This window comes from Eptatretus burgeri, chromosome 4 (genome assembly GCF_056783735.1).
Source record: "Eptatretus burgeri isolate ZD-2024b chromosome 4, Ebu_testis_v1, whole genome shotgun sequence".
Taxonomy (NCBI): domain Eukaryota; kingdom Metazoa; phylum Chordata; class Myxini; order Myxiniformes; family Myxinidae; genus Eptatretus; species Eptatretus burgeri.
The window spans coordinates 93,324,287-93,349,286 of NC_140964.1; the positions used below are offsets into that span (position 1 = coordinate 93,324,287).

Below are 25,000 nucleotides of genomic sequence, written 5' to 3' on the forward strand. Positions count from 1 at the left end.
ATTCTTTGTTTAAAAAAATGTACATGCTGGAAACTAAAAAGGTTTTCACACTCTGTCGGAATTTTTCTCATAAAAGAGTTGTCTCAAATGTAAAAAGAAAACCAATACTAAAACTATCTCGTTTGTTAAAAGTAAAAATAATAGGGTTATACAAAGAGGGATGCTTGGTGTGTGACTCTAAAAATCGTAAATTGATCTCCAAACAAAAACGTGAGGGAGAGGGATGACCTCTCGTTTTTACATGACAAAAAAAAAAACCTCGTTTTTACATGACAAAAAACAACAAAAAAAAAATGACCATTTTTACAGCCATTTTCCCCTGCTGTGCAGGGGTTTGGCTTTTTCTTGAGGCAATGTTTTATGGCCGGATGCCCTTCCTGACGCCAACCCTGGTCGCCTCTTACGACACACAGGGATATGGTACACCTATTCGAACCGGGGCATACACCGGGACCAGTACACTGGCACTCATTTCGCCGACCTTGGAAGGATGACAGGCTGAGTCAAACCCCCTGGTGTTAATTCAGCAGCCAACGGGGCTTGAACTCAGGACGCTGGGAACCCAAGCCACCATCCTAACCACTAAGCCAACACCAGGCTTATGTGAGGGAGACAGACAAAAGTTTTTATTGGGGAGTAAATTTACAACAACTGGAATACCAGGGCAATTACATCGACTAGGGTATTCTTTCTGTGATCCAGGAACAAACTTGGATAAAAGATCAGATTAGGCTAACAATCCTAAACCTTGGTCTAAACCTCTAAATAGGGTTGGTGAAATGTGTATGAAGCACGATATTGATTATGGAAATAGCACGACGTTGGAAGAAAAACACAAAGATTGAGAAATGTTGCATAATAGGTCTGATACAAAATCCAACCTTGAGAGAAAAGGTTGATAGGTTCATCATGAAGAAGATGATAAGTGCTAAATTGAGACTTGGACTTGATTATCAAAAAACAATTAAGCTCTGATGATGTCGTTAAGATTGAAGAGCAATTAGATGATGAATTTCATAAACCAATTTAAGTTTAAAGTTCACAAAGTTTAAAAGAAGGAAGGTTTATTCCAAAGAAGTTGATTCTATCTGGTGCGCTGACTTGATTGAACTCAATAATTATGAGGGGCACAAGTATGCTTTAACCGTTATTGATTTGAGGAGTAGATGTGTGTGGGTTGTTCCTTTGAAAAACAAAATAGGTAATACTCTTATATTAGTCTTCCAACAGATATTTAATAAAAGCAAGAGAAAACCTAAAAAAAATTGTGGAGTGATAAGGGAACAGAGTTCGACAACAAAACATTTATGAATTTTTTTAAAGATAATGATATTACATGATACAGCACCTTTAATGAAGGACAAGCGGTTGTCATTGAGCATTTTAATCGCACTTTATAAGAGAGACTATATAAAAAAATTCACTCAACTCAGTTCTCAACAACGGTTATCTTTAATTTAGGACATTGTAGATAAGTATAATGATACAATTCCTACCTCAACAAAATCCAAGCCATCAGAAACATTTACAAAACAAGTGGTGCCAGGCACAACAAATCCCACCCATTTAAGGCATAAAGTTATTTTGGGGATCAAATTTAAATTTGATACATCCTTAACCTGAATGTTAATTATAAGGGATAGAATAAGGAATATTTTAGTCTTAGTTTGAAGTCAATTAAACCATTTTTGACGAAGTTATGATGGTAAAATGATTTTGACCTTTCAAGGCCACGTAAGGTCAAAGGTCATGGTGTCAAATGAAAGCCAATAAAGGACTTGATATATGTCTTCCATAGTAAACACACATATTCCTAATATTTTTTGATTTATAATGGAAAATATGTAATTTGACCGATGACATCATAATGCTTGAATGTGATAACTTGTTTAAATCACGGGTACTTGAAACTTGTAAATTATGTTAGTCTAGAGCTGGCCGCGTATGTCTGTAGAGTGTAGATATGGCCTGTGGAATTAATATTTATTATCCATCTACCCACACCTATCAAACATGTGTTATAATACATGAAATTAACATAATTTACAAGCTTCAAGTACCCGTGGTTTAAATAGTGTGTGGTGCACTTGATAATAAACATCAGACTACATCATACAATAAGACAAACAAATGTTTTTTTTTTTTTACATTTTATTCATCTTAAAAAAATCTCCCAAATAGAGTCTTTGATAATACCATGTGGGCAAATGGATTTGTCCAAGCCTCTTTTGAATAGTATTGATATATATATATATATATATATATATATATATATATATATATATATATATATATATATATATATATATATATATATATATATATATATATATATATATATTTAGAGATAGAGATATGGAAGAGCAGAAGTGAAACGTGGTGAACATCATTATATCGATCAACTTGAAGGAATGCTTAAGAAAAAATATCATTTTAAAATGCCATTTATTATGAAGGATAATTATGGTGTGTTGCACATCGCGAAAAACGAAACATGACGAGTTGCGTTATGATGTTATCATTAAAACGTATCACTGACGTTAGCCGAGTTCGCATTGTTTATGACACCAGTCGCTAGGTGTCAGAATGAGGGACACCATATGTGTGCCTATACCAAAATATTGTACAAAAAAGACAAATGAAAAAAATTACCCCCGTGCGGGAGTGACGGTCATCTCTGCGAGAAAATATATAGCCTCCTGAAGGTAGGGCAGTTTTTGCAAACTTTGAAGTCACGTGACGCGAAAACGAAAGCGAATATCGAAAATCCAGCCTGACAAAATTTAGGTATTGTCCCATAGATTCATGTGCCACAATAAAATTCAAGATTGCTTGAGAAATGTAGGAGGAGATAGATTTTGAAATTCGCAATTTTCGCATTTTTTGCCAAATTTGAAGTCACGTGACACGAAAACGAAAGCGAATATCGAAAATCCGGCCTGAACAAAATTTAGATATTGTCCCATAGATTCATATGCCACAATCAAATTCAAGATCGCTTGAGAAATGGCGGAGGAGATAGAATTTTAAAATCGTCATTTTCGCAACGGAATGACGGACAGATCGAAGGACATCTACACCCATATTATTAGGTCATGCTCGAAGAGATGACCTAACTATAACATATACTTCATAAGGTTGCAAATACACTATGAGAATACTTTACATGGAGTTTGATAAATGATCACACTGGATGGTGCTCTAGCTGATACATTTCAGTTACAATGAACACAGAAAAAATCCTTGCAATAAAGTTGAAGAATTATCAATAATTCGATTTGTGAATGTAATGGACGTTCATTGTTCTCATTGGTAATCACTAGAATGTGCATACACAGTGAATTACAGAGACAGGTGCATAAACAGAATAATTGAAAAGGCAAACAAAACAATAAACATTATGATTGGTTACATATAATAAGCACTATGAGGAAGACGTACTTAAAACATGGTATGAATGAAAATGCGAACTTAGCTAACGTCAGTGATACGTTTCAAGAAACGTCGTCAAATCGTATAATTAGTAAACACCATTATCAAGGTCATCAAAAAGGGATAATAAACGTTCAATATAGATAGATGGATCATTCAGAAGACAGCGCTAAAGATAGCCTTGGAACTACCAAGAGAAGCAAGATCTTTATTGGTTTTCAAAGAAGCAAATATACTGCCAGCATCAATCCTAATAAAAGAAGAAGCGGCTAAATATATAGTAAGAAAAGCCACTAAAGAGAATACAATGGAAGCAGTCAAAAGTATTGAAAGAGACTTAGTCAAAGACCCAGAAGTCTTTCCAGCAATAACCTGGACAATTGCCATGGCAAGAATACAAAATGAATACAAGATCCCAAAGCTGAGCCAAGCAGCGATTGAATTAACTGCGCCATGGGAATATAAAGAGTTAAACACTCATTACTAATGATGTAAACAAGAAAACATCACCAGAAACAGCTGCAACAGAAGCCAACAAAAGAATTGAACAGCTGAAGTGTCCTGGAACAAAACATGTATACAGTCAACCCCCGCTTCATCACGGTTCACCTATCGCACCCCCGGTTCATCGCGGGTTTTCCCTTGGAACGCAACTAATTTTTTTCTGCGGATTCCCCAGGTAATAATATATATAAAATATAAATTATTTAAGCAATAAATTATAACGCGTGGTGCTCGACCAGTCACACAACGCACGAGACAAAGTTTCGCTTGTGAACTTCGAATATTTTCTACGTCTTTTCTCCAAGCCCAACAATGCCGCCCAAACGCCCTGCACCTTCGAAGGCTTCTGGCAAGGAACCGAAGCGCCAGAGGAAGGTCCTGGGACGCTCCAGGAGAAGGTTAAGGTGAAGGTGCTCGATATATGCTTCAGGAAGGAAAAAGGTTTGCCGCTGTTGGATGAGCACTGCTCGTACCCAGCACCTCAAAACCGGCCAGACCAGACTAGTCGATCTCCGGCACCTCAAACCCAATCACTGCCAAACCGACCAGACCAGACAAGTCGATCTCCGGCACCTCAAACCCAATCACTGCCAAACCGACCAGACCAGACTAGTAGATCTCAGGCACCTCAAACCCAATCACTCCCAAACCGACCAGACCAGACGAATCGATTTTTTGGGGAGGCGTCCATTCATCGCGGATTTTCACTTAGCGCGGGGAGGTTTGGAACGTAACCCCCGCGAGAAACGGGGGATTACTGTATACTGACGCCACTAGAAAGAAAAACGGAATTACCTCATGGGCAGTTGTCACAGAGAAGGAAACCATAGACTCTGGAAGACTCCCAGATAACACACCTATAACACTGGCAGAACTCATGGCCATCAAAGAAGCTATAGATTAGTTTCAAACAAATGAAAAAGTCGACCAACATCTAGTCATTCATACAGATTCCATGGCGGCGCTACAGACCCTTCAAAACATAAGGAATACAGAATATCCAGAAGCCTCAAATGAAATTCTGCAGATATCAAACAAATTATCAGAAGAAAACAGAAGCATTACTTTCCACTGGGTGCCAAGCCACGTCGGAATAATAGGGAACGAACTGGCAGACAAGATGGCGGCTGAAGCGGCAGATCTACAGAATGTACAACACTGTGAGCAAACTATGGGAAGTTACAAACAACTCCTAGGAAATCACAGCAATGAACTTGTCAACAAACAAATAGAACAGATAAAGACAAAAGAAACAATAGCGTGGTATCTCAAAACAAGTGTGGAGGACAACAAACTCATAGAGCACAGACTCATAGATACTCAGCTAAGAAAAATGAGGTTCAACCTGTATACCAGAAGCTATGATGGAAAATGTGAAACTAGGTTGCCTTAGATGTGATGGAAAATACAGCCCAACACATTATCTGATAGAATGTCTCGAGCAGTGCTTCTCAACCTTTTTCAACTCGATGCCCACTCTGACTCTGAGGAAATTTTCGAGGCCCATCATACAGAATCGTAATGAGAAAAATGGCAATAAAACTTAATGCCAAAACAAATCATTATCCTTACCTTTAATGAGACACTTGAGCTTGCTTCTTGGAAATAAGATGGTCAAGTCGTGGTTTGATGGGGGACAGGCTCACACACTAAGTGGCATTCAGAGTGTCTGTTTTTCAGACTATTTCGTGCTTTTGATTTTGTCACAGTTACAGTCGAGAAGCCCGATTCACAGAGATAGGTTGTGGTGAATGGTAAAAGAAATCTGATGGCACGCTTTAACAAAGAAGTGTATTCACTGCTTGCCAATATCCAGAATGAAGGAAGGTCAACTTGTGCATGCTGAAGCTTCAGACTACTGTCTGCAAAAAGTTCCATCAGTTCATTTTCAAGTACAATGGACAAGGCCACATCTTCTGAAGCAGGATCTACTGAGAAAGGGTTCAAAATCCAAAGGTTTCCTTGCCTTGGGTCCTCTGGAAAGTAGTCTGCAAACTTTTGTGATAACTCAGTCAAATGCTGGACTATGAGCCCAGATATATCTGTATGATGAGTGGATTCCAAAGTTTCACTCAGAAGTGGAAACATGTCGAGTCGTCCATCCTTCACTTTTCTGTTCCAAAGAACAAGCTTTTTCTTGAAGCCTTCAATTTTGTCAGCAACCAAGAACACTGAACTGTTCCTACCTTGCATTGATATGTTGAGCTGATTTAACTGGTCAAACACATCTGACAGGTAAGCCAATTTGGCACAAAAGTTATCAGTACTGTAATGATCAGCAAGTGGTGAGCGTTTCTCTTCAAGGTACATGTGGACTTCATGTCTCAGTTCAAAGAGGCGATTAAGCATACGTCCTCTTGAAAGCCACCTCACCTCACTGGTACAGAAGCTGCAAGTGATCAGAATGAAGTCTTTCACACAGTGCAGCAAAACACCTCGAGTTGAGTGCACTCTTCTTGATGAAGTTCACAGTTTTAACAGCTACATTAATGACTTCATTCAGTTCTGGTGACATCTGCTTTGTTGCCAGATTTTCTCTATGTAAGAAGCAGTGGGTCTTCTTGGCATCTGGCACCCTCTGTTGGATCTGTTTTACAACACCACAATGGACTCCTGTAATTGATGCAGCACCATCTGTGCACACCCCTACGCAGTTCCTCCAATCAATACTCTTGTCAGTGAAGTATTTGTCAAGGCAGAGCATTACATCATCTGCAGCTGTTTTGTGGGAAGGTCTTTGCAAAACAGTAGATCCTCATGAACATCACTGTCCCCACAGTACCTCACGAAAATAAGTAATAAAACATTATTGCTAGTGTCAGTAGATTCATCCAATTGAATGGAAAAATAAGGACTGACCTTTATTTTTTCCACCAGTTGGCATTCAATGTCATCACTCATTTCAACAATTCTTCTCATCACAGTATCATTAGAGAGTGATACGGACTGAAGTTTGGTTGCAGCTGCCTCTCCAAGAATTTCTCGACACATATCAACAGCACTGGGTAAAATAATCTCCTCCGCGATTGTGAAAGCTTTCTTGCTACGAGCAACACGAGCAGCAACCATGTAGCTGGCTTTCAATGCTGATTTTGACTGAGTTGTAAATGTTGTAATCACTTTCTGCTGTGCCTGAAGTCCAGCCCTTTTCCTCTCAAAATATTCCTTTGGCTTACCTGTACTATTCGGGTGTCTTGTGTTTAAGTGTCTCTGAAGCTTTGACGGTTTAAGCGCCTCGTTTTACAGGATTTCAGCACATTCAACACACTGTGCTTTTGGCTCAACATCACTGCCTGCCATCGTGAATCCATTTTAATGTAATCGGGGTCATATTTCCTCACCACAACCTTTCAAGATTTTTACGTAGCAGATTTGTCTTCTCCATCACACTTTCGTTTCAAAGATCGATCCATTTTCAGTTCAAGAAATTATCGGCGAAAGTTGAAAAGTTTACAAAAATTTCAAGTTCGTGAACGCAAGAACTAAGTACAAGGCACGTACATGCATACACACACATCGCATATATGTGCACGTGCACAATACACACATACACACGGTTATAGTACGTTCACATCACAGTCAAATGTAGATCGAACGCGCCTAAACCACCACTGCATAAACATGACGTATGTAAGCACAAAATAACTCAATTTATCTCTCTCTCGCGCGCGCGCTCGCTAGACGGTTTTGGAAAGACGGAAGTACAAACAGACCTAGCTGAATTACAGCTGTGTCGTGCAAGTCTTACACTGTAAGATCAGACCCTTTTTTTATATACTTCTTCTTTTCTTTTCTTTTTTGCCGACCTTGGCTTTTTTGCCGACCAGGCCCACCTGTTGAGAAGCACGGGTCGAGATCATCCCAATATACGAAGAGATATAAAAGAAGCCCTATTACCACAGCAACATGATTTACCTGCAAGAGAACAAGCAGCGTTTATTATACGAAGAGCAACAATCATCCCAAAGATCTTAAAGAAGTTATGTGCAAAGAAACCATATGCACGTCCATATACAACCAACTTGAGAAGAAATACACATGACCAATAATTCAAGAAGACGAAGAAATACAACACATAATATACGTATAAAGACGAAATGAAGGGAAAATAATAAATTACATTTAGAGCTGTGCTTAAACGTGACAGCTTGGGACTCTCAGACTGGCATTTTATATGTCAGTATGAGAATTACCCTTATCCAAAAAAAATAAAATATGGAATAGGAAGATAACAACAGTTGGAGAATATATAAATACACAAAAGCTACAGATACACAACGTATAGTACTACAAAACCATTTATTATTACGTGTAAGGATTTTTGAAAATTTTGAAAAAGTTTATTTGTAAAATTTGTGGAAAATCACTGAAGTCTGCTTGCACTTTTAGTCGTCACAAAAGGAAGCATATAGGTAAATTATTTATTTGTAAAACCTGCGGGAAAGTGTACAAAACAAAAACATATGAGAAACATTTGGCTGAATTGAATATATTAATCTGTGCCGAATTTCTCGCTGGAAACAACATTTTTGTACAGCTTAATAAGAAGAACAGGATTTTCATTTCACTAACAACAGTCTCCGCCGCCCATTATCACTACCAAGCTAATATAAGCTCTGCAGCACGAATCAATAAGGTGAGTGAGTACGAGGTGTCACAATTCTCATGAATGATTATCATATCATATGTCATATGATCTCTTCTTCTTCTTCTTTCGGCTGCTCCCGTTCGGGGTCGCCACAGCGGATCATCCGTATGATCCGCATAGTGATTTGGCACATGTTTTACGCCGGATGCCCTTCCTGACGCAACCCTGGTCGCCTCTTACGACACAGGGATATGGTACACCTATTTTAACCGGGGTATACACCGGCCCAGTATACTGGTACTCATTTCACCGACCTCGGAAGGATGACAGGCTGAGTCAACCCCCTGGTGTATTAATTCAGTGGCCCAACGGGGCTTGAACTCGGAACCTTTTGGATCCCAAGCCGCTGCCCTAACCACTGCGCCAACACCAGGCTTACCATATGTCATATGATCTGATGATAATAAATGTAATGTGTATAGCTAACCCCCTATGGCCTATAATATTTGTATTATTATAGGCCATAAGGCGGTAGCTTTCAGCTACCCCCTATAATAATAGGCCTTATGGCCTATAATTAATAATATATTGACCAATCATCAAAACATTGAACAGACATCGGACAACCTTAATAAATATGATCTATAATCTACAGACCAACCTATGGCCTCCTATTAATATGTGTATATTATAAAGGGTAGCTTTCTGTAGTAGGTTGAAGCATATTGAACCAGTACCAGTCTCATTAATGTTTTCATGACTGATCAATATATTATAGGCCATTGTGGGTAGCTTAAAGCGACCCCGTATGTGAGTAGCTTAAAGCTACCCTGTATGGCCTATAATATATTGATCAATCATGAAAACATTGAACAGACATTGGACAACCTTAATAAACATGATCTATAATCTACACACTAATGAGACTGGTTTAATATGCATTGACCTATAGAAGATGACGATCAACTATTAAAATCGCAGTAGGTTGAAACATAAGATATGTCAAAACCTAGGAGAAACACTTCAATGCAAATGGTTAGTAAACTATTGATGTGCAAATAGGATCAGTTTGCTGAATTTTTTCCTGATGGGTTTATCTTTCAATCCAGTGTTCATGGTTCGAACAACATGGTGGAGACGAATCTTTGTATAGCACTCACAGATGTGCTGTATGAGAGAAAATACATGATTACAGTCTGCCTCCGTCTCAAATATGTGATCACTAAGCGAGTCAAATGCACTCGATCCTACTTCTGCCAACACTGATGCAGAGATTGCAGATTTCAGGTAACTATCACGAGGAATCTTGCCATTTGTCACCGCTAGCATTCTCTTAACACATTTCTCAGTGGCTTCACATACTTGAACAACGCTTGATGATGGAATGGTAAGGCCACCCCTTGTTTTAACAGCAATCAACCTATAGGCAGGTAAATTGACATTATCATTCTGCGTGAGAGCCAGCAAGCAATCTTGACATTGAGTGTCCGCTTAACCATCCTAACCACATATCCTTCAATATAGGTTACAACTGACTCCAGGAACACAGAAAGTTTGTTAAATGGTGGAATATCGAGTTCAGGAAGTGTTCACGACAAAGTAATGTCACACCGGGTGTTGGTGTAAAGTGTTCCCTTCTCTGCACAACTTTTCATCCTTAGGTAATCTGGAGAAAAAAGATCCGAATGACGTTTTCGATTATTGGCATTTGAAGGGATGCAAGGATGGGTACTACAATTGGCATCAGTGGAGGTAGTTTTCTGATATCAAGATAGATACGACCCCCAAACCCTAAGGCGCGTAGGAAGCAAAATGATTTTGGGGGTAACATCGGGTTCGGTGGACCGTGGAGCCAGGACCCTCAGGATAGGGAGGGCCTGTGCCCCCAAATGGACAAATATTGTGAGCTACCCGCCCAACTATTTACGCAGCCACGGCGGTCGATGGGGGGAATGAATCTCCGGAAAAAAATTGAATTCTAGATGCCTGGAAAACTAATTTCCGGCGTATTCCTGGATAATATCGTTTTTTTACATTTTCTTTCAAATTATCGACTGTACTTTGCCATCATTTAGATTGTTATACTGGCGTTTAGTGTTTAAATTGTCTTCTTCTTAAAATAATACTCTAAAAATAGATTAAAGATTGAAAAAGAAAAAAAAGCATCAATAATCACATTCTTACTGATGAAAAGTGTGTGTAGAGCTCTTCCCAGACTTATTATTGCATCCCAACGCCACGCACTGTGGCATTTTTACGTTTACCGGTTCAAAATACTGGCAAAATAGTTAAAACTCTTAATGCATCTACAGATTTTTTGAATTGCGTGCAACTAGCGAGTGGCAACGCAACATGGCCACCGAGCCATTTCCGGTGACTTCAGTTCTCACTGCTGCGAGTAGATGGCATTGCTGGTCCAGGTTATTATAAGAAGTCCGTGTATCCTACGCCGCGATTCGAAGTGATTGCTGCAAAAGCGTAATATTCTTTCCACACCGAAGCATCATGTTCTACATAAAGACCAGACTTGTGATTCTGCAGTTGGTATAGACAATGATTTAATATTGCAATTATCACTTGATTTATGTGATTTTTAATAACTGTTTATTTAGACATATAAAATGTTGTTTTATTTAAGGACAGATATTATAATTATATATCGAAAAAAAAGTTAATTTTGTTGAAAGAATTATTGAAATAAACAATAAAAATTTAGATCTTGTTTTGTTTCTTACAATGATAAATCGTTTAATGGTGACAATGGCATCAACAATAAATATGCAACATCATGTTTGATAGCATCAAACTCTAACTGACATCTGAAGTCTTCTGACTTTATCTAGAAATGAAGTCAGATTTTTGTAATATCATTTTGTAGTCCGGCACAGAAATAACCTAATGTTTGTGCCACAGAGCGTTCAATGTCTTCCAGTTGAGCTTTCACATTTCTCAAGCAAACAAACATTTTTGCATGCGGAGGTGGCTGTGGAGTGCCTGGAAGTGTCGCTGAAATGTCTGAAGGAGTTGGAGTTGCCATTTTGGTTTCAATAAATCGTTTCATATATTGTATTTTTCACAAACATTGAAGTATTCTAAAATTGACATTTTTTTATCAACTGAGAATTACATGTGTCAACGTATTAAATTTTTCATTGTTCATACGTTTTTTTTTATAAATTGCAAACTCAGCTAACATCAGTAATGCGTATGTACATATAATATGCAACATCAGCAATACGTACATAAACGTGATATTATGATTGGTCAGATGATAATTTATGTAACGTCAGCAATAACAAGTTTTAAAACTTTCGTTAAACGTCGTCAAACGTCAGAATAATGATTGTATGTGCTAAAAATTGCCGATAATGGCAATTTTTGATTGATAAAAAAAAACAGTCAACAATACAGTACTTTAGAACAGCGGAAAACATTAATATAAACATACATTTGCTGATGAAGATTCATGAAGGTGAATACCAGATTTACGAATGCCATGTTGACATTCAAGAAGTGCTCGACAGCGTCAAAATCAATCACGTGAGTTACTTGCAATGAAACGAGAAAAAGACTGATGCAGATACAAAAATTAGACAAGAACGAGATCGTTTGAGAGTTAAACAAGCCAGATTAGAAGAGACCGTAGAACAGAGCCAAACTAGAAGAGATAGAGATAGAGTAAGAGTGGAAAAAGTTAGAAATACAGAGACAACAGAACATACCCAAAATAGAAGAGATAGATCTTGAGAAAGAGTGGAAAAGGCTAGAAATACAGAGATAACAGAACAGACCCAAACTAGAAGAGATAGATCTGGAGCAAACGTGACACAAGCCAGGGCTGTAGAGATTGAAGAACAGACACATAAAAGAAGAGAAAGTGTTAGAGTAAAAGTGAGACAAGCCAGGGCTGTGGAGACAGCAGATAGACCCAAACTAGAAGAGATAGATCTAGAGCAAACGTGGCACAAGCCAGGGCAGTTGAGTCTCAAGGACAAAGTGAAAAGCGAAGAGAAAGTTCAAGAAACAGACAGAAAGCCATACGACAGAATAGATCAGCAAATGTAGATTTCGAAGATGTTTGTAAAATGTTTCAAGATAAAATACAGCATGGGTCAGTGTTTGTTTGCACTGTCTGTCACAGTCTCCTGTTCAGAGCATCAGTTGCAAAGTGTGTTATTTCTAAATATACTCGTCTAACGAAAGGCCCAGTCACACCTTGACGTTTTCGCCAACGTATGCCGATTTTTGAAATTTTTTTCTAAAACGCTGGCACACATTGAATACGTTATGGGTAAGTTTTGATAACATTGAGAGCACGGTGAAAAACACTGCCATACGTCGTTGTACACTGGCTTTAAACGTTGTACTTTTCGGTTGTCCTCAAATTTTTGCATGCTTGAAATTTCATGATGTATGCCGGCATATGACTCACACGTTCCGCTACGCTGGCCACAAGTTGTATGCACGGTCTGCGATCGTTGACAGACGTCAACACATGCTACTTGTAAGTTAATCACAAGTTGAGACACGCCGAGGTAATGTTTAGCGTACCCGAAACTTATTTCTAACCTATGATTAACGTGTTGTTGGCACGTTACGCGATCGTTGCCACACAGACGTCAGTATAATGGATCGTCCTTGCATCAGCGTCCACGGCCACGGCCAGGACACTTATTTGCAGCATTCTTCAAACTTTTCTTCGGCATGACGAGGATGTTCACACTTCGATGTCTAGCTTGCTATGATTCCAATTGTCCATCGGCAGCGTCTATTTAAAATAGTCGAGTTTGAGCGTTTTAACACGTTCAGAAGAAACGCTTCAAATTTCCAAACCCCAGCGTCAAAAAACAAAGGCGAGTGACAGCAATTTAAATCGTTCATTGCAAACAATGAAAATAGTTGAGTGGTACCGTTTAAAAGTCGTTGAGTGCAAAAAAAATCCAATTGTTGAGCGCAAGCGTCTACTTTCAATAGTGGAGATGCAGCCATTTAAATCGTTGAGTGGCAGCCTATGAATAGCAAACCCCACGTCACCGGCAAAGATAAACTGCCGCACGATATGGATAAGTTAGGCTATCGTTGGGCATAGTTTGTGAACGCCGGCTACATGATAATTATTCGTTGGTATACCATATCTATAAGTTATCGAAGCGCTCTATGCACATTTTTAGTTCATTGTGCATTTGTCCAACCCATTATGAATAGACATAAATCGTAAAAACAAGCCATAGCTCATTGTTGAAAAAGCCCCATAAAAAATTAGCCGCGAAGAACTTCGAACAATGGTGCAAAGATGTCTCCTACCCGTGGACACGCGGACGCAAGGACGATCCATCATAACCCACACCCTCCCCCTCACACTCACCTACTACTGCCAACATGAACAAACTACTACTAATACTAATATTGATACTGATACTGATACCGTTACTGCTGACATGGACATCGACTCAAAAAGGACTCGAAAACACTGTTGGGTTCCCCTTTTATGAACACCATTTTTATATACCAATTCCCAAAATCGCTGGGAACACGTCTTTATATGGCAGTTGTAAGTTAGAAACACGTTCATTTATTTTTTTTGTCGACCGGAGACGTCATTGGAATACGTCTACATACGTCAATGTGTGTTGGGACTACGTAAAGAATTGGTTCAAAGCTTGTCAAACATAAGTTAGAAATAAGTTTCGCGTAAAAAAGACATTACCGCGACGTGTTTCGACTTATGAGTAGCTGTTAAGTAGCCTTTGTGGACGTGTGTAAGCGTCCGCATATCGTGTGTACAACTTATCCCCATCGCATGCGAAACGTGTGTCATACGCCAAGTACGTCGTAAAATTTTGAACATGTTTAAAATTTCTTGACATACTCTACTTACTACGACGTACGATAGCGTACTTTAGCGTTCTACTCACGTATACCAAACTTACTCATACCGTATTTGACGTGCCCCAACGTTTTAGACACATTTTTCTTAGGTCGGCATACGCTGGCAAGATCGCCAAGGTGTGACTGCGATGTTGACACTTCCATTTCTACGACAGTTATGATTCGAATCGTTGTGCGTCAGCCTTTTAATAGGCTACGTCACAACATCGTCGGCGATGCGTGCAACGCGCTATGCCTAAGTTAGACTATCGTTGGGCATAGGTTGTGTAGGCCGACAACAGGTTCAGCATTCGTTGGTATAAGTTATCTATAACACAACGAAACATTCTGTGTCCATTACTAATGCGTTATACATAAGACCAAGTCGCTATGAATACGTCCGAATCTTTAAAAAAAACAAAACATCAAAAGTTCAACGTCAGCCAGCGTTTTACATAAATTTTAATACGTTGCCATCGCTGGCTACAACGTCAAGGTGTGACGGGGCCTTAAGCTGCAAGTGAAAGATGTCTTCAGTAAGCAGAATGAATATATCAGTATGGGAGATGTCTGGATATGTAACACCTGTGACAAATTTGAAGAAAGGAAATGTTCCGGTGCAGTCATGGTCGAACAAGTTGCGACTATCCGATGTCCCAGAAGAATTGAAAGACCTAAATCAACTAGAAATATGTCTCATTAGTCAACGAATCCAATTCATGAAAATGGTTGCTCGACCAAAAGGAAGACAAAAGAGCATACAGGGGCCAGCTATTAACGTTCCAACGCAATTGCATCATATTTGTACACTGTTACCTCGCCTACCAGAAGATGCACAAATTGTTGCTCTTAAGCTGAAGAGAAAACTAATCTACAAAGGCCATCATATGTATGACCATGTTCGGCCTCATAAAGTTATGGCAGCACTGCAGTGGTTGAAGTTGAATAACACTAAATATCAGGACATTATAGTGAATGATGACTGGGATACTGTTTGGACAGAAGAAGATGCAGAGCTGTAGCAAGCTCTGACTGACGAAGCAGTCATAACAACAACAGAAAATGATATCACAACGCATGCTGAAATAGAAGTGCAAAGTAATTGTTCAAAAAAACAGCAACCAAGGTCTGGAAATGAAGAAATTAACACATTGGCTGGAGACAAGGGATTTAAAGTTGTTGACGTTGTTCCTGATGGTTCTTGTTTCTATCATGCAGTATCACTTGGTATGAGACATGCTGGAATGCGACCAATAAGTGCTGAAGATCTCCAACAACAGTTAACAGTATATCTGCAACAAGAAGGATCTGACAAGTATGCTGCATTTTTGATTGATCCAAGAACCGCAGTCAAGAAAGCTGGAAAAACTGCTGATGTTGATTGTGCCCAAATGAATAAATGTCAAAAAGCAATCGCTAAAGAACCTGACCGTGACAAAAGGATGAAGGTGATGTGGAAGTATTATTTGGATTGCTTGAGTGGTAATGCATGGGCAGACTACATTGCAGTGCAAGAAGTATCAGATATGTTGAATATATCAATTAACATAATTGCCACATTAAATCCAGATTCATATACAGCTATTCATCCACAGAGAGCAGTAGATTCAATTGGGACCATATTGTTACGGTTGTGGAAATTCACAGAACACCATTCAGGTTTCCCAGAGATCAGTTATGTCGATAAGTGTGTGTTCAGATTAGATTTCCCCACCGATGTTTAACGGGCAATTGTTGGTGTAACCGGGCTGTGATCTTTGAGTCAGCCATCATTCTTTTGCTATCTTTATTTTGGAACAACCACTACTTCAACACCCACAACCGCCTTTCAACAACCATGCCATCCCCACCACAGCGCCAACCACAACCGCCATCTCAACAACCACGCCATCCCCACCACAGCGCTAACCACACTGCAACAACAACATCTCAACAACTCCCGCCCCGATATCCATCAGAACGGGTAAACAGAAATGACGGTTGGAAAACAACAACTGACCCCAGCCGAGCTCTGTTGGAATTTTCCCTCAGAAGAGCGAAAGAAACATAATGTCCGTGATCGGGCCGAAAGAGCTGGCCAAGAGCTGAGCCGAATCCCCCTGGAATCCCCCCCCCCCGCGCGCCGCGAAGGGAGGGGCGAGGCGCCGGGGCGATAAAAGGCCGGGCTGAAACGCCAAGAGGTCGGTCTGGGTTCGGCGTGGAGTTGAGTAGAAGTCTAGGAGCAGAGGCGAGATGCAATCGTCTGCAGTCTGGGAGTGCAGCGGAGTCCGTCAGCGAGGTGAAAGAGAGTCCCTCTGCTTGGTCTCTCTCCTTGGTCGACGGAGGCGCCGGTGGAGCCGGAGAGGAAGCTCCAGCTGGATCGCCGTTGAAGGCACGGGTGGAGTCCAGCGGAGTGCGGGTAGGGCCACCGAGGGTCGCCGAACCAAGGCCCGGCGAGTCACCACGAGGGTGAAAGGTAGCCTGCGCGGTCTCTCGGAGCCCTTGCGGTCTCGACAGCTCCGTGAACTATTAAAGGCCCACGAGGTCCAGTTCTTGCCCTTTTCTTTCCTGGGGTTTTTCTTTGTATGAACGTTGTGGCGCCATGTCCTTAAGTAGAATTGTAATAAGTGTACATAATAAATAGAACGGTTGTAGTTCTTTGTCTTGCTTGTTCCTGCATTGCTTTATTGTCTACATGATTGCTTACGTGTATGACTGTTTACGTGTGTATAAATAAATGTCATTGTGTGAATGTTGACCTGTTTGTCGCGTCCTTTCCCTCAATTGAGCTGCCGTATTGCGTTCAGGATATTAGCCGGCTTTTAAATAGCCAATAAAGTAATCGGATCCGGCGGGGCTTGGCGATATACACTGCTCGGCAAATCGCATACGGAGCGAGCTGCTTAAGCGGCTTGTTTCCAAGCAGGTCCCGTTGAGGTGTAAATCCCCGGCATTTCTGTCTGCGCGCATACTTAGGTAAATCGACAATTCAGCGATCGGACCCTGTCGCGCGTGGACAGAATAGTTGGCTGATTTACGGTGTGATTAAAAACACACCCGTAGCTGTATTTTGGCATTGATCCGAAAGCTGCGACTAGGTTTACCACGTCTGGTGGGCACGCGGCTGCGATTAGTTAAAAGCGGTCGCTCGCACACCGGAGTGGTGAGAAACCACAACAATATATATCGGTCAGAAAGGCGAACTACATTATGTAGCACTAGAAAGATTAGGCCAAAAAAAAAAAAATGTTGCATTGGCGTAACCCGCCCGACCCTAAAAATTCCGCCGACCCTACGTTTTTTTTTTGGTTTTTTTGCTATCGAAAAATTTTGCCGACCCTATTTTATTGCTATTTTTGTTGTTTTGCTATCGTTTTCAAGTATCTTGTTGATTGCGATCGCGATCGCAAAAACCCGGAAGTGTTTCGGACAGAACCCGCCGACAAAAAGGGTGGTACTCGAGCCGGGGGAGATTTTGGGAGGGATTTATTAGGAAAAAAAAAAAAAAAAAAAAAAAGATCCCGACCGACCTACCATATTTTTCAGTGACCCGTTACGCCAATGCAACATTTTTTTTTTTTTTGGCCTTAGCAGTGATCAATCATGTGGCAGGTCCTGTTGCAATAACTGACAAAGAAACCATGAGTACAGTTTCAACTTCAAAGAATAGCGATGAAACAGAGTAGAGAGGAGCAAGAAGATCAACAAGCGTTTGATGTTTTGTCTAAGCAGAGAGGAATGCCGTTAGAAACATGCCTTCAGTTGGAAAATCAGACAGAGATGGATGATATAATTACTGTAGCACCTGGAGAAAACAAACGTCCACTTGCATTCCTGACAGACAGTGGATTTGAAGAACTTGCAAATCCTGCCAAATATCCATATGGCACAGGGGGATTCTCTACAGAACGCAATAATGCAATTACTGTAAAAAAAATACTTCAATCAGAGAATTTTGGATGCTGATGGGAGATTTGTAAAAGATGTTGAATATTTGTTAGCTGCGCAGTATATTGTAGAATCTAAGCAAGTTAGAGACGAATCACAAATTACAATGAGACAACTTCGAGGATTAAAATTCCGTGGTCAAAATGTAACTGCAGGACTACTAAAGAACTCAGAAAACATGAAAGGCATAATGCGAACAGACTTCGCATACAAGTTCTTGAAGAATCTCAGAGGTTCGCCAGGATACTGGCAGAGGGTTTTGCATGATGTTTTGGCTATGGTTAGACAACTTGGTTTCTAACACTATCTGCAGCCGATATGCAGTGGCCAGAAATCAGAGTATTGGACTGCAATACGGACATAACTTTACTGTCGAAGATATTCAGGGAATGTCGTATGAGGAGAAAACAAGTTGGCTGCGCAATAATCAAGTGACAGTTGCAAGACAGTTCCACTACCGATAGACATCTTCTTCAAAGAATTTCTCTGCGGTCAACACAATCCAATAGGTGAAATACAAGATTATATCATCTGATTATAATTTCAGGCTCGGGGATCCCCTCATGCTCATTGCATTATATAGGTGAAAAATGCGCCAAAGATTGGACAAAGTACAGACCAAGAAGTGACTGATTTTATTGATAGGCATCAATCTGCTGCTATGCCAGACGATGATGATGATGATCTGGCCAAACTTGTTACTTCTCTTCAAAAACACAGACACTCAGCCACTTGCAGACGAAAGAACACTTGTAGATTTTGGTTCCCTCATGCTCCCAGTTCTATGACTGTGATTGCTCGACCACCAGTTTTATCCTAGACGATGAAGGGTCTGCAGCACAGAGGCTAAAACAGACAGAAGACAGTCTTAGACGGGTGAGAGACATATTAGACAGCGATGAGACAGTGGATGACATATCCATAGAAGAGTTACTGAATAGTGCATCTGTAAATATGTTAGAATATTTGGAAGCACTAAGTCTCACAAAAACTGGCAAGAGTATCGTCTTGAAAAGATTGCCAAGCGAGAAATGGATCAACAACTACAATCCAAAGATTTTGAAGACCTGGAAGGCAAATATGGATTTGCAATTTATAGTTGACTCATATGCATGCGTTATGTACATCACAAGTTATATGCTGAAAAGCGAAAAAGCAATGAGCGAGCTCTTCCAAAAGGTTGCAAAGGAGTGTAAATCAGAAGATGTGAAGAGTCAGTTGAAGAAATTGGGTTCTGCATTTCTGAATCACAGAGAAATCAGGGCGCAGGAATCAGCATACAGACTATTGTCTTTGCCATTAAAACAAGCTACCAGGAAGGTTGTGTTCATAAATACTAGCCCTAAAGATAAACGAGTAACTATGCTGAAGCCTTCAAGCCAGTTTCAAGATCAAGATGATGAGAGTGAAGACCTGTACCAAAAGAGTTTGTTACATAGGTATTCAGCAAGACTTGAATCACTAAATAATATGTGCCTGGCAGAGTTTGCTGCTAACTACACAGTAGACTATGGTGATGATGATATGCAGCATGGTTCTGATCATCAACCAGATGTCACAGCAGAAATTGGTACGTCCAAATGTGAACGTATCAAATTACAAAATGGCATGGGTACAATGCATAAACGTAGACAAGAGGCTGTAATACGTTTCATCGTGAGAAAGAGGCAGGGGAATCGAAATATAGAAATCTGATGATGCTCTACTTCCCATGGAGAAATGAAGATGATGACATAATAGGTGGCCATTAAACATACTTTGCTCATTACAATCAAGTGAAAGAAATTGCTCATCAAAATGAAGCCAAGTACACATCAAATGTTGAAGCAATAGATATAGTGCAGTGGTTCAGGGGCCAAATTTTTGTCATACCTTGCACATCTTTAGAACAAGACAAAATAGGTATCATTTTGTTCCTTAGGATGTCTGCTTAAGGAAAAGTAATGTTGTACTCGTGAAATCTCCTGCTGACATGGCATATTAACCCCTTGCATCCGGAAACATTGAAAATATGGAAATAGAGGAAAATATAAGAAATTTATTTCCCGCATCGGTTTTTATTCTTACTGAATGGTAGAAACACTCAAAACACTCACATATATGTTGTTCTGATGTACTTGAGCAACTGTTTTTGTGCTACGAACTATGTTAATCCTTTAACCCCCCCCCCCCCCCCCCCCCATTTCAGCACTTTACCCTCAACACTTGAACACAGCTTTGATTTACTGCTCCAGCAGAGCCGATAATTTTGTCATAGCATGTTGTCAGGTACTTCACACAGGAATTGTATGTTCCAAATAATACATAATCAAGATTACAAGTGAATTTAACTCTTTATGTACCGTGAAATATGTTAAGCTTTATCAAGACAATATGAGATCGTCCATTTTTCAGGATCGGAAATCACTGTCAGGTTTGGGACAACTTATCACTTTCTCTCCAGGGCTTTGCCTTTTACCACAATGGGATTAGTACATTATTCACTAACAGATCAACTTGCATAATTTGTTAGGGTTAGGGTTAACATAATTTGTTACTCTGAAGGCATTGTCCAATTCTTTGATGAGACGCTGAGTGCCATCATCAAACCACAGTAGACGGTTCTTAGTCACAAATTCCTCCGCGGAAGACAGGAAATTGTGTGCCATAGCTTCATGAACAAGTCTGAAGCCACGTAGACCTTTGCTTTATTGTTTGCCTTGCAACATGGATGATGTGGTTCCATCTGCATAGACATCGGATGCCGTCAACATCTGGTGCAAGCCCCCATCCCCAAACAACCTCCCAATGCTAGCAATGAATGTCATCGTAAGATGCATTACACCAAGTCTCATGGTCACTCTCCCATCCAAAGGCCCTGGTTTTGCCCAAAGGATCTGCTGTGCTTTGCTATAGATTGCCATGTCTGCCGTTACCAGAATGTGGTTTTGATCCAGTACACTAGCCAGGTGAACTAATCTCAGAAGGCTGGTATAAATGGTAGAGTAATCTGAAGGTGGAGCATTGATGAATGGTAGGTACCTAAATTTAGCCTGGGGACAACCCTTGTGGTAACTAGGGAATTTAATCCTCCCCATGCGGGAATATTCGCACCTTCAGCTGCACTGGCTCGAGCCATTAACCAAATCAAATCTTTCATCACAGCCCCGGACTTCTCATTTGATTCTTTGGGATCCCACCTCACTTTGGGTTCTGGTTTCTTGTAAGGCTTGCTGTAACGTTGAATTTCATCCTCCTCACCGGCGTCAGCACCAAGAGATTTCCTGTTAGACTTCAAAATTGATGGTTGGTCTTCCTTTGCTGATGACCGTTGATAGACTACTATCGCCATGGCATGGGTTGTGTTTTTCCCATCTATTGTCTCTTCGTTTCGATCAAAATTGTCTATTGCAGCATCAACTGTGGTGTGAACATTACCAGGTTCAAAGGGTGACAGGTCCTTTGGAACATACAGCCCTACCTGAGAGGACAACTGGTCCTTGCAATTGAAGTGAGGAACTTTCGAATCTCATCATAACTAATTGAATGGCCTGATGAATTCAAGTCATCAATAAGGTTCTTACTCTCATGCTCATGGTGCATCCTAAGTCCCAGGGAGAATGTGATAGGTGTCCCAGTCTTACATCCCAGCGAAATCAAGTTATGGCAAATTGCAAGGGCTTTGAAATCAATCTTACTCAAATCTGCGACTGATTCAAATGTGACTGCCCCATCAAAATCCCTTTGGGATGTACACCATGCAATGAAATCATAAAGGGGGTTTGGGACAAAGGATTTAGCTTCACTCAAGTTGGTCTTCCCACTGGGGTCATACCCTTCAGACTGGAAAGTAAGACCTGAAATCAAATTGCGAATAATACCAGCAACCCTGTGCAAAACAACCGTGTCATTCTTTGAACTCTGAGCCACCGATTCTAGTTCACATTCACCAACTTCATTGGCATACACTTGTAACTGCACAACCTGCCGTAGTGCATCCCCAATACTAATGTCACCAGAGCAAACAAGGTCTGATTTCCCAGGTTGTGAAATGAATGAAAGTCTTTCACCAAAATGATTCATCAGCTTCATTTTTAAGTTCCTTACTGAAGGCCTGTTACCACTCTCAAGTTCATTTGAAATGTTAGATAGTTGTTCATGCAGGGCGGATAACATTGTAATGATTGGTTGAGTAGTCGACAGGACAGTGGATTCCATCTCCTCACAAAGACGATTGAAAGCTACGTTATCATCAGGCTGTTCATGAGCGTTTTGCATCTTTCATTTTGCAGCTTTGATGTTGTAGTCACTGATGTAATGCGAGTAGCAGGAGCGATGGTACTTTGCATCCATTGCAAAGAGGTCAGGGTATGCTCGCATGTGCATCTTGATTTCTTCATCGTTTCGTTCAATTGCGGCATCTAGAACATGACGCCCAGTTGATTCACCAGTACCAACTGCTATTTCCGTCAACTTCTTCCGCTCATATGATGACCCACAGACGAAGCAATCAGTTCTTACATTAAACTTTGAAGTATCCAACCGCCTAAGCCTGGGTAGACCAGGTAGCATTTCATTCTTGTCATCTTGCTGCGCGTTTTCGAGCATAACAAACGTTCCTCTTTGCGTTGTAGTTAGCTCTGCACTTTTGGTGATATCTTATCTTAATGTTTTTATTTAGAATGTCATCAGCAATGGGTGAGAGTCGAGTGAAAACATCATCTTGGCGATTGTTCGCAGCACTGATGATTGATTTAAGCCCGTCTATTGTAGGGTTGGCCACAACTGGATTATCACCTCGTACCTTCGTCAAAGAACCCTCACAGAAGATACAGCGGTCTTCATAATTGTTCTTCTTCTTCTTCTTTGCAGGGGGTTCCTCAGCAGGCTCCATTGTGCAAAAGCTGCAAAATAAAATAGGGGGACTATTGAAGACCATGTATGGAAGCTGTCCCATCCCAACATTTTTTTTCCTTGTACATTTACAGTGCGGTACATTTATCAATAAATTAGCGGTTGCCGTAACATGTAGTTACTGCTATTCACAACAGATGTCTCTACTGAGGTGATCAGAAATTATCAGTATATGGGTATTGTTTTTAAACAGATAAGGAAAAGGGGAAAGGTAATTCACAATCAGCAAACTTGTAACCTGGCCTTGGCCCCGAAGGGGTTAAGTACCGGTAGCCAAAGAGTCTTGAAGTGTGCATGTTATTCTGACTCAATTGGCATACCATAGAATGAAAGTGAAAGTACATGTATGTCAAAACCATGCTTTTTTCAAAAACATCATTCCACTCTCTCCTCATTTGAAATGTTGTATAGAGATTTACCTTTGCCTCCCTTTTGTTCTTGAGAACAGGAAATCCTACTTTGTAAGACAATTCATTGCCATTGTTGACTGTTTAGTCATGAATGGTTTCAACTCATTGTTTTTCAAAGGAATGAAAGCTGGTAGTGACATCTATACCCAGGCTTGGTCATCTATCATATTCTATAGGAGGCAACTTCAACAAAAAAAAAAAAAAAAAATCAAGGAATCTCAGAAGATGAAAACTATTTTAAAAAAGCTTCCCATAATAGGGGCTGAAGGGTCAACGCAGGGTTTTTACCCTTGTAACTCTACATTTGGATGGAATTGGCTTCAAAATATTAAGAATCAAAAGGAAATGGTCTAAAACAACACTTTTTTTTAAACATGGATAGAGCAAATCCGAACACAAGCGACAAATTTTTCATGAATTTTCTTGAATTTTTCATGTATGCCGCAAGTAAGGGGTTAATACGCCATGTCAGCAGGAGATTTCATGAGTACAACATCATTTTTCTTTAAGCAGACATCCAAATGAACAAAATGATACCTATTTTGTCTTGTTCTAAAGTTGTGCAAGCTACTTCCATTTTTAGGGCCCTTTCTGGAACTCTGCCACTACACTAATAGAGCTTTGCAGAACATTGATGACAATGGACCACCAGAGCATGTTTGGGATCAATTGGCACCTGGAGCACAACAACAAGCCGCAGATCAGCAAGCAGAAGGTCCAGTTATAGAGAGGGATGTAAATATTGAGTCAGAAAATCCCGATATATATGCAGGACAGAATTATCGACAACAATCTGTACTACAAGGTATTTTCTCCACAGAAGCATCAAAACAACTGGTGTCACCACATGAATACTGAAGTATGATGAGATCCCTGAATGAGAAACAGAAGGAAATGATGCAGTTTCATCAACGGTGGTGTAAAGATGTAGTGCTTGCTTTGAAGTGTGGAACAACACCTCCGTGTTACAATGTGTTTCTCAGTAGGGGTTGGGAAAAGTCATATCACACACACACACACACACACACACACACACACACACACACACACACACACACACACACACACACACACACACACACACACACACACACACACACAAGCATTTAAAGGCCATTTTCTCCGCTAAAGCAGGGGTTAGCCTTGCGGGCCCCATGACAATCTTCTCCACTTTACCCTGTTTTCTGCATCTCCCCTTCTTAATCCCCTTGCCCACATTTCCTCTTCCACCACATTTAGCCAAGTTTTTCTCGGTCTTCCCCATCCTCTACTTCCGACTACACTCATTTCCAACACTCCTCTCACCCAGTCACTTTCATCCTTCCTCAACACATGACCCAACCATCTCAACCTGTTTCTCTTCACAACCTCCATCACA

General features: G+C 40.4%; 1 protein-coding gene and 1 long non-coding RNA gene across 6 annotated transcripts in view; one reads left to right on the plus strand and one right to left on the minus strand.

Annotated features, from left to right (window-relative positions):
• Positions 1-11,796, plus strand: part of LOC147028688 (uncharacterized) — a 46,612-nt gene extending 34,816 nt beyond the window's left edge. The window contains exons 4-5 of the long non-coding RNA XR_015057665.1: positions 9,634-9,811; positions 11,438-11,796. This is a non-coding gene — a long non-coding RNA (uncharacterized LOC147028688). The remainder of the gene's footprint in view (positions 1-9,633; positions 9,812-11,437) is intronic.
• The window catches only part of LOC147028687 (uncharacterized), a 170,837-nt gene that overhangs the window by 95,762 nt on the left and 50,075 nt on the right, over positions 1-25,000 (minus strand). For 4 of the 5 annotated variants that reach the window (XR_015057668.1, XR_015057669.1, XR_015057667.1 and 1 more), the window contains one exon: positions 23,103-23,202. Coding sequence is in view for 1 of the 5 variants with exons in the window: in XM_085879365.1 (XP_085735491.1) it covers positions 23,103-23,202 (100 nt within the window). In the remaining 4 variants the exon portion in view is untranslated. Of the gene's footprint in view, positions 1-20,509; positions 23,203-25,000 lie in introns of those variants that run through there. The other variant, XR_015057666.1, reaches the window with a different exon arrangement.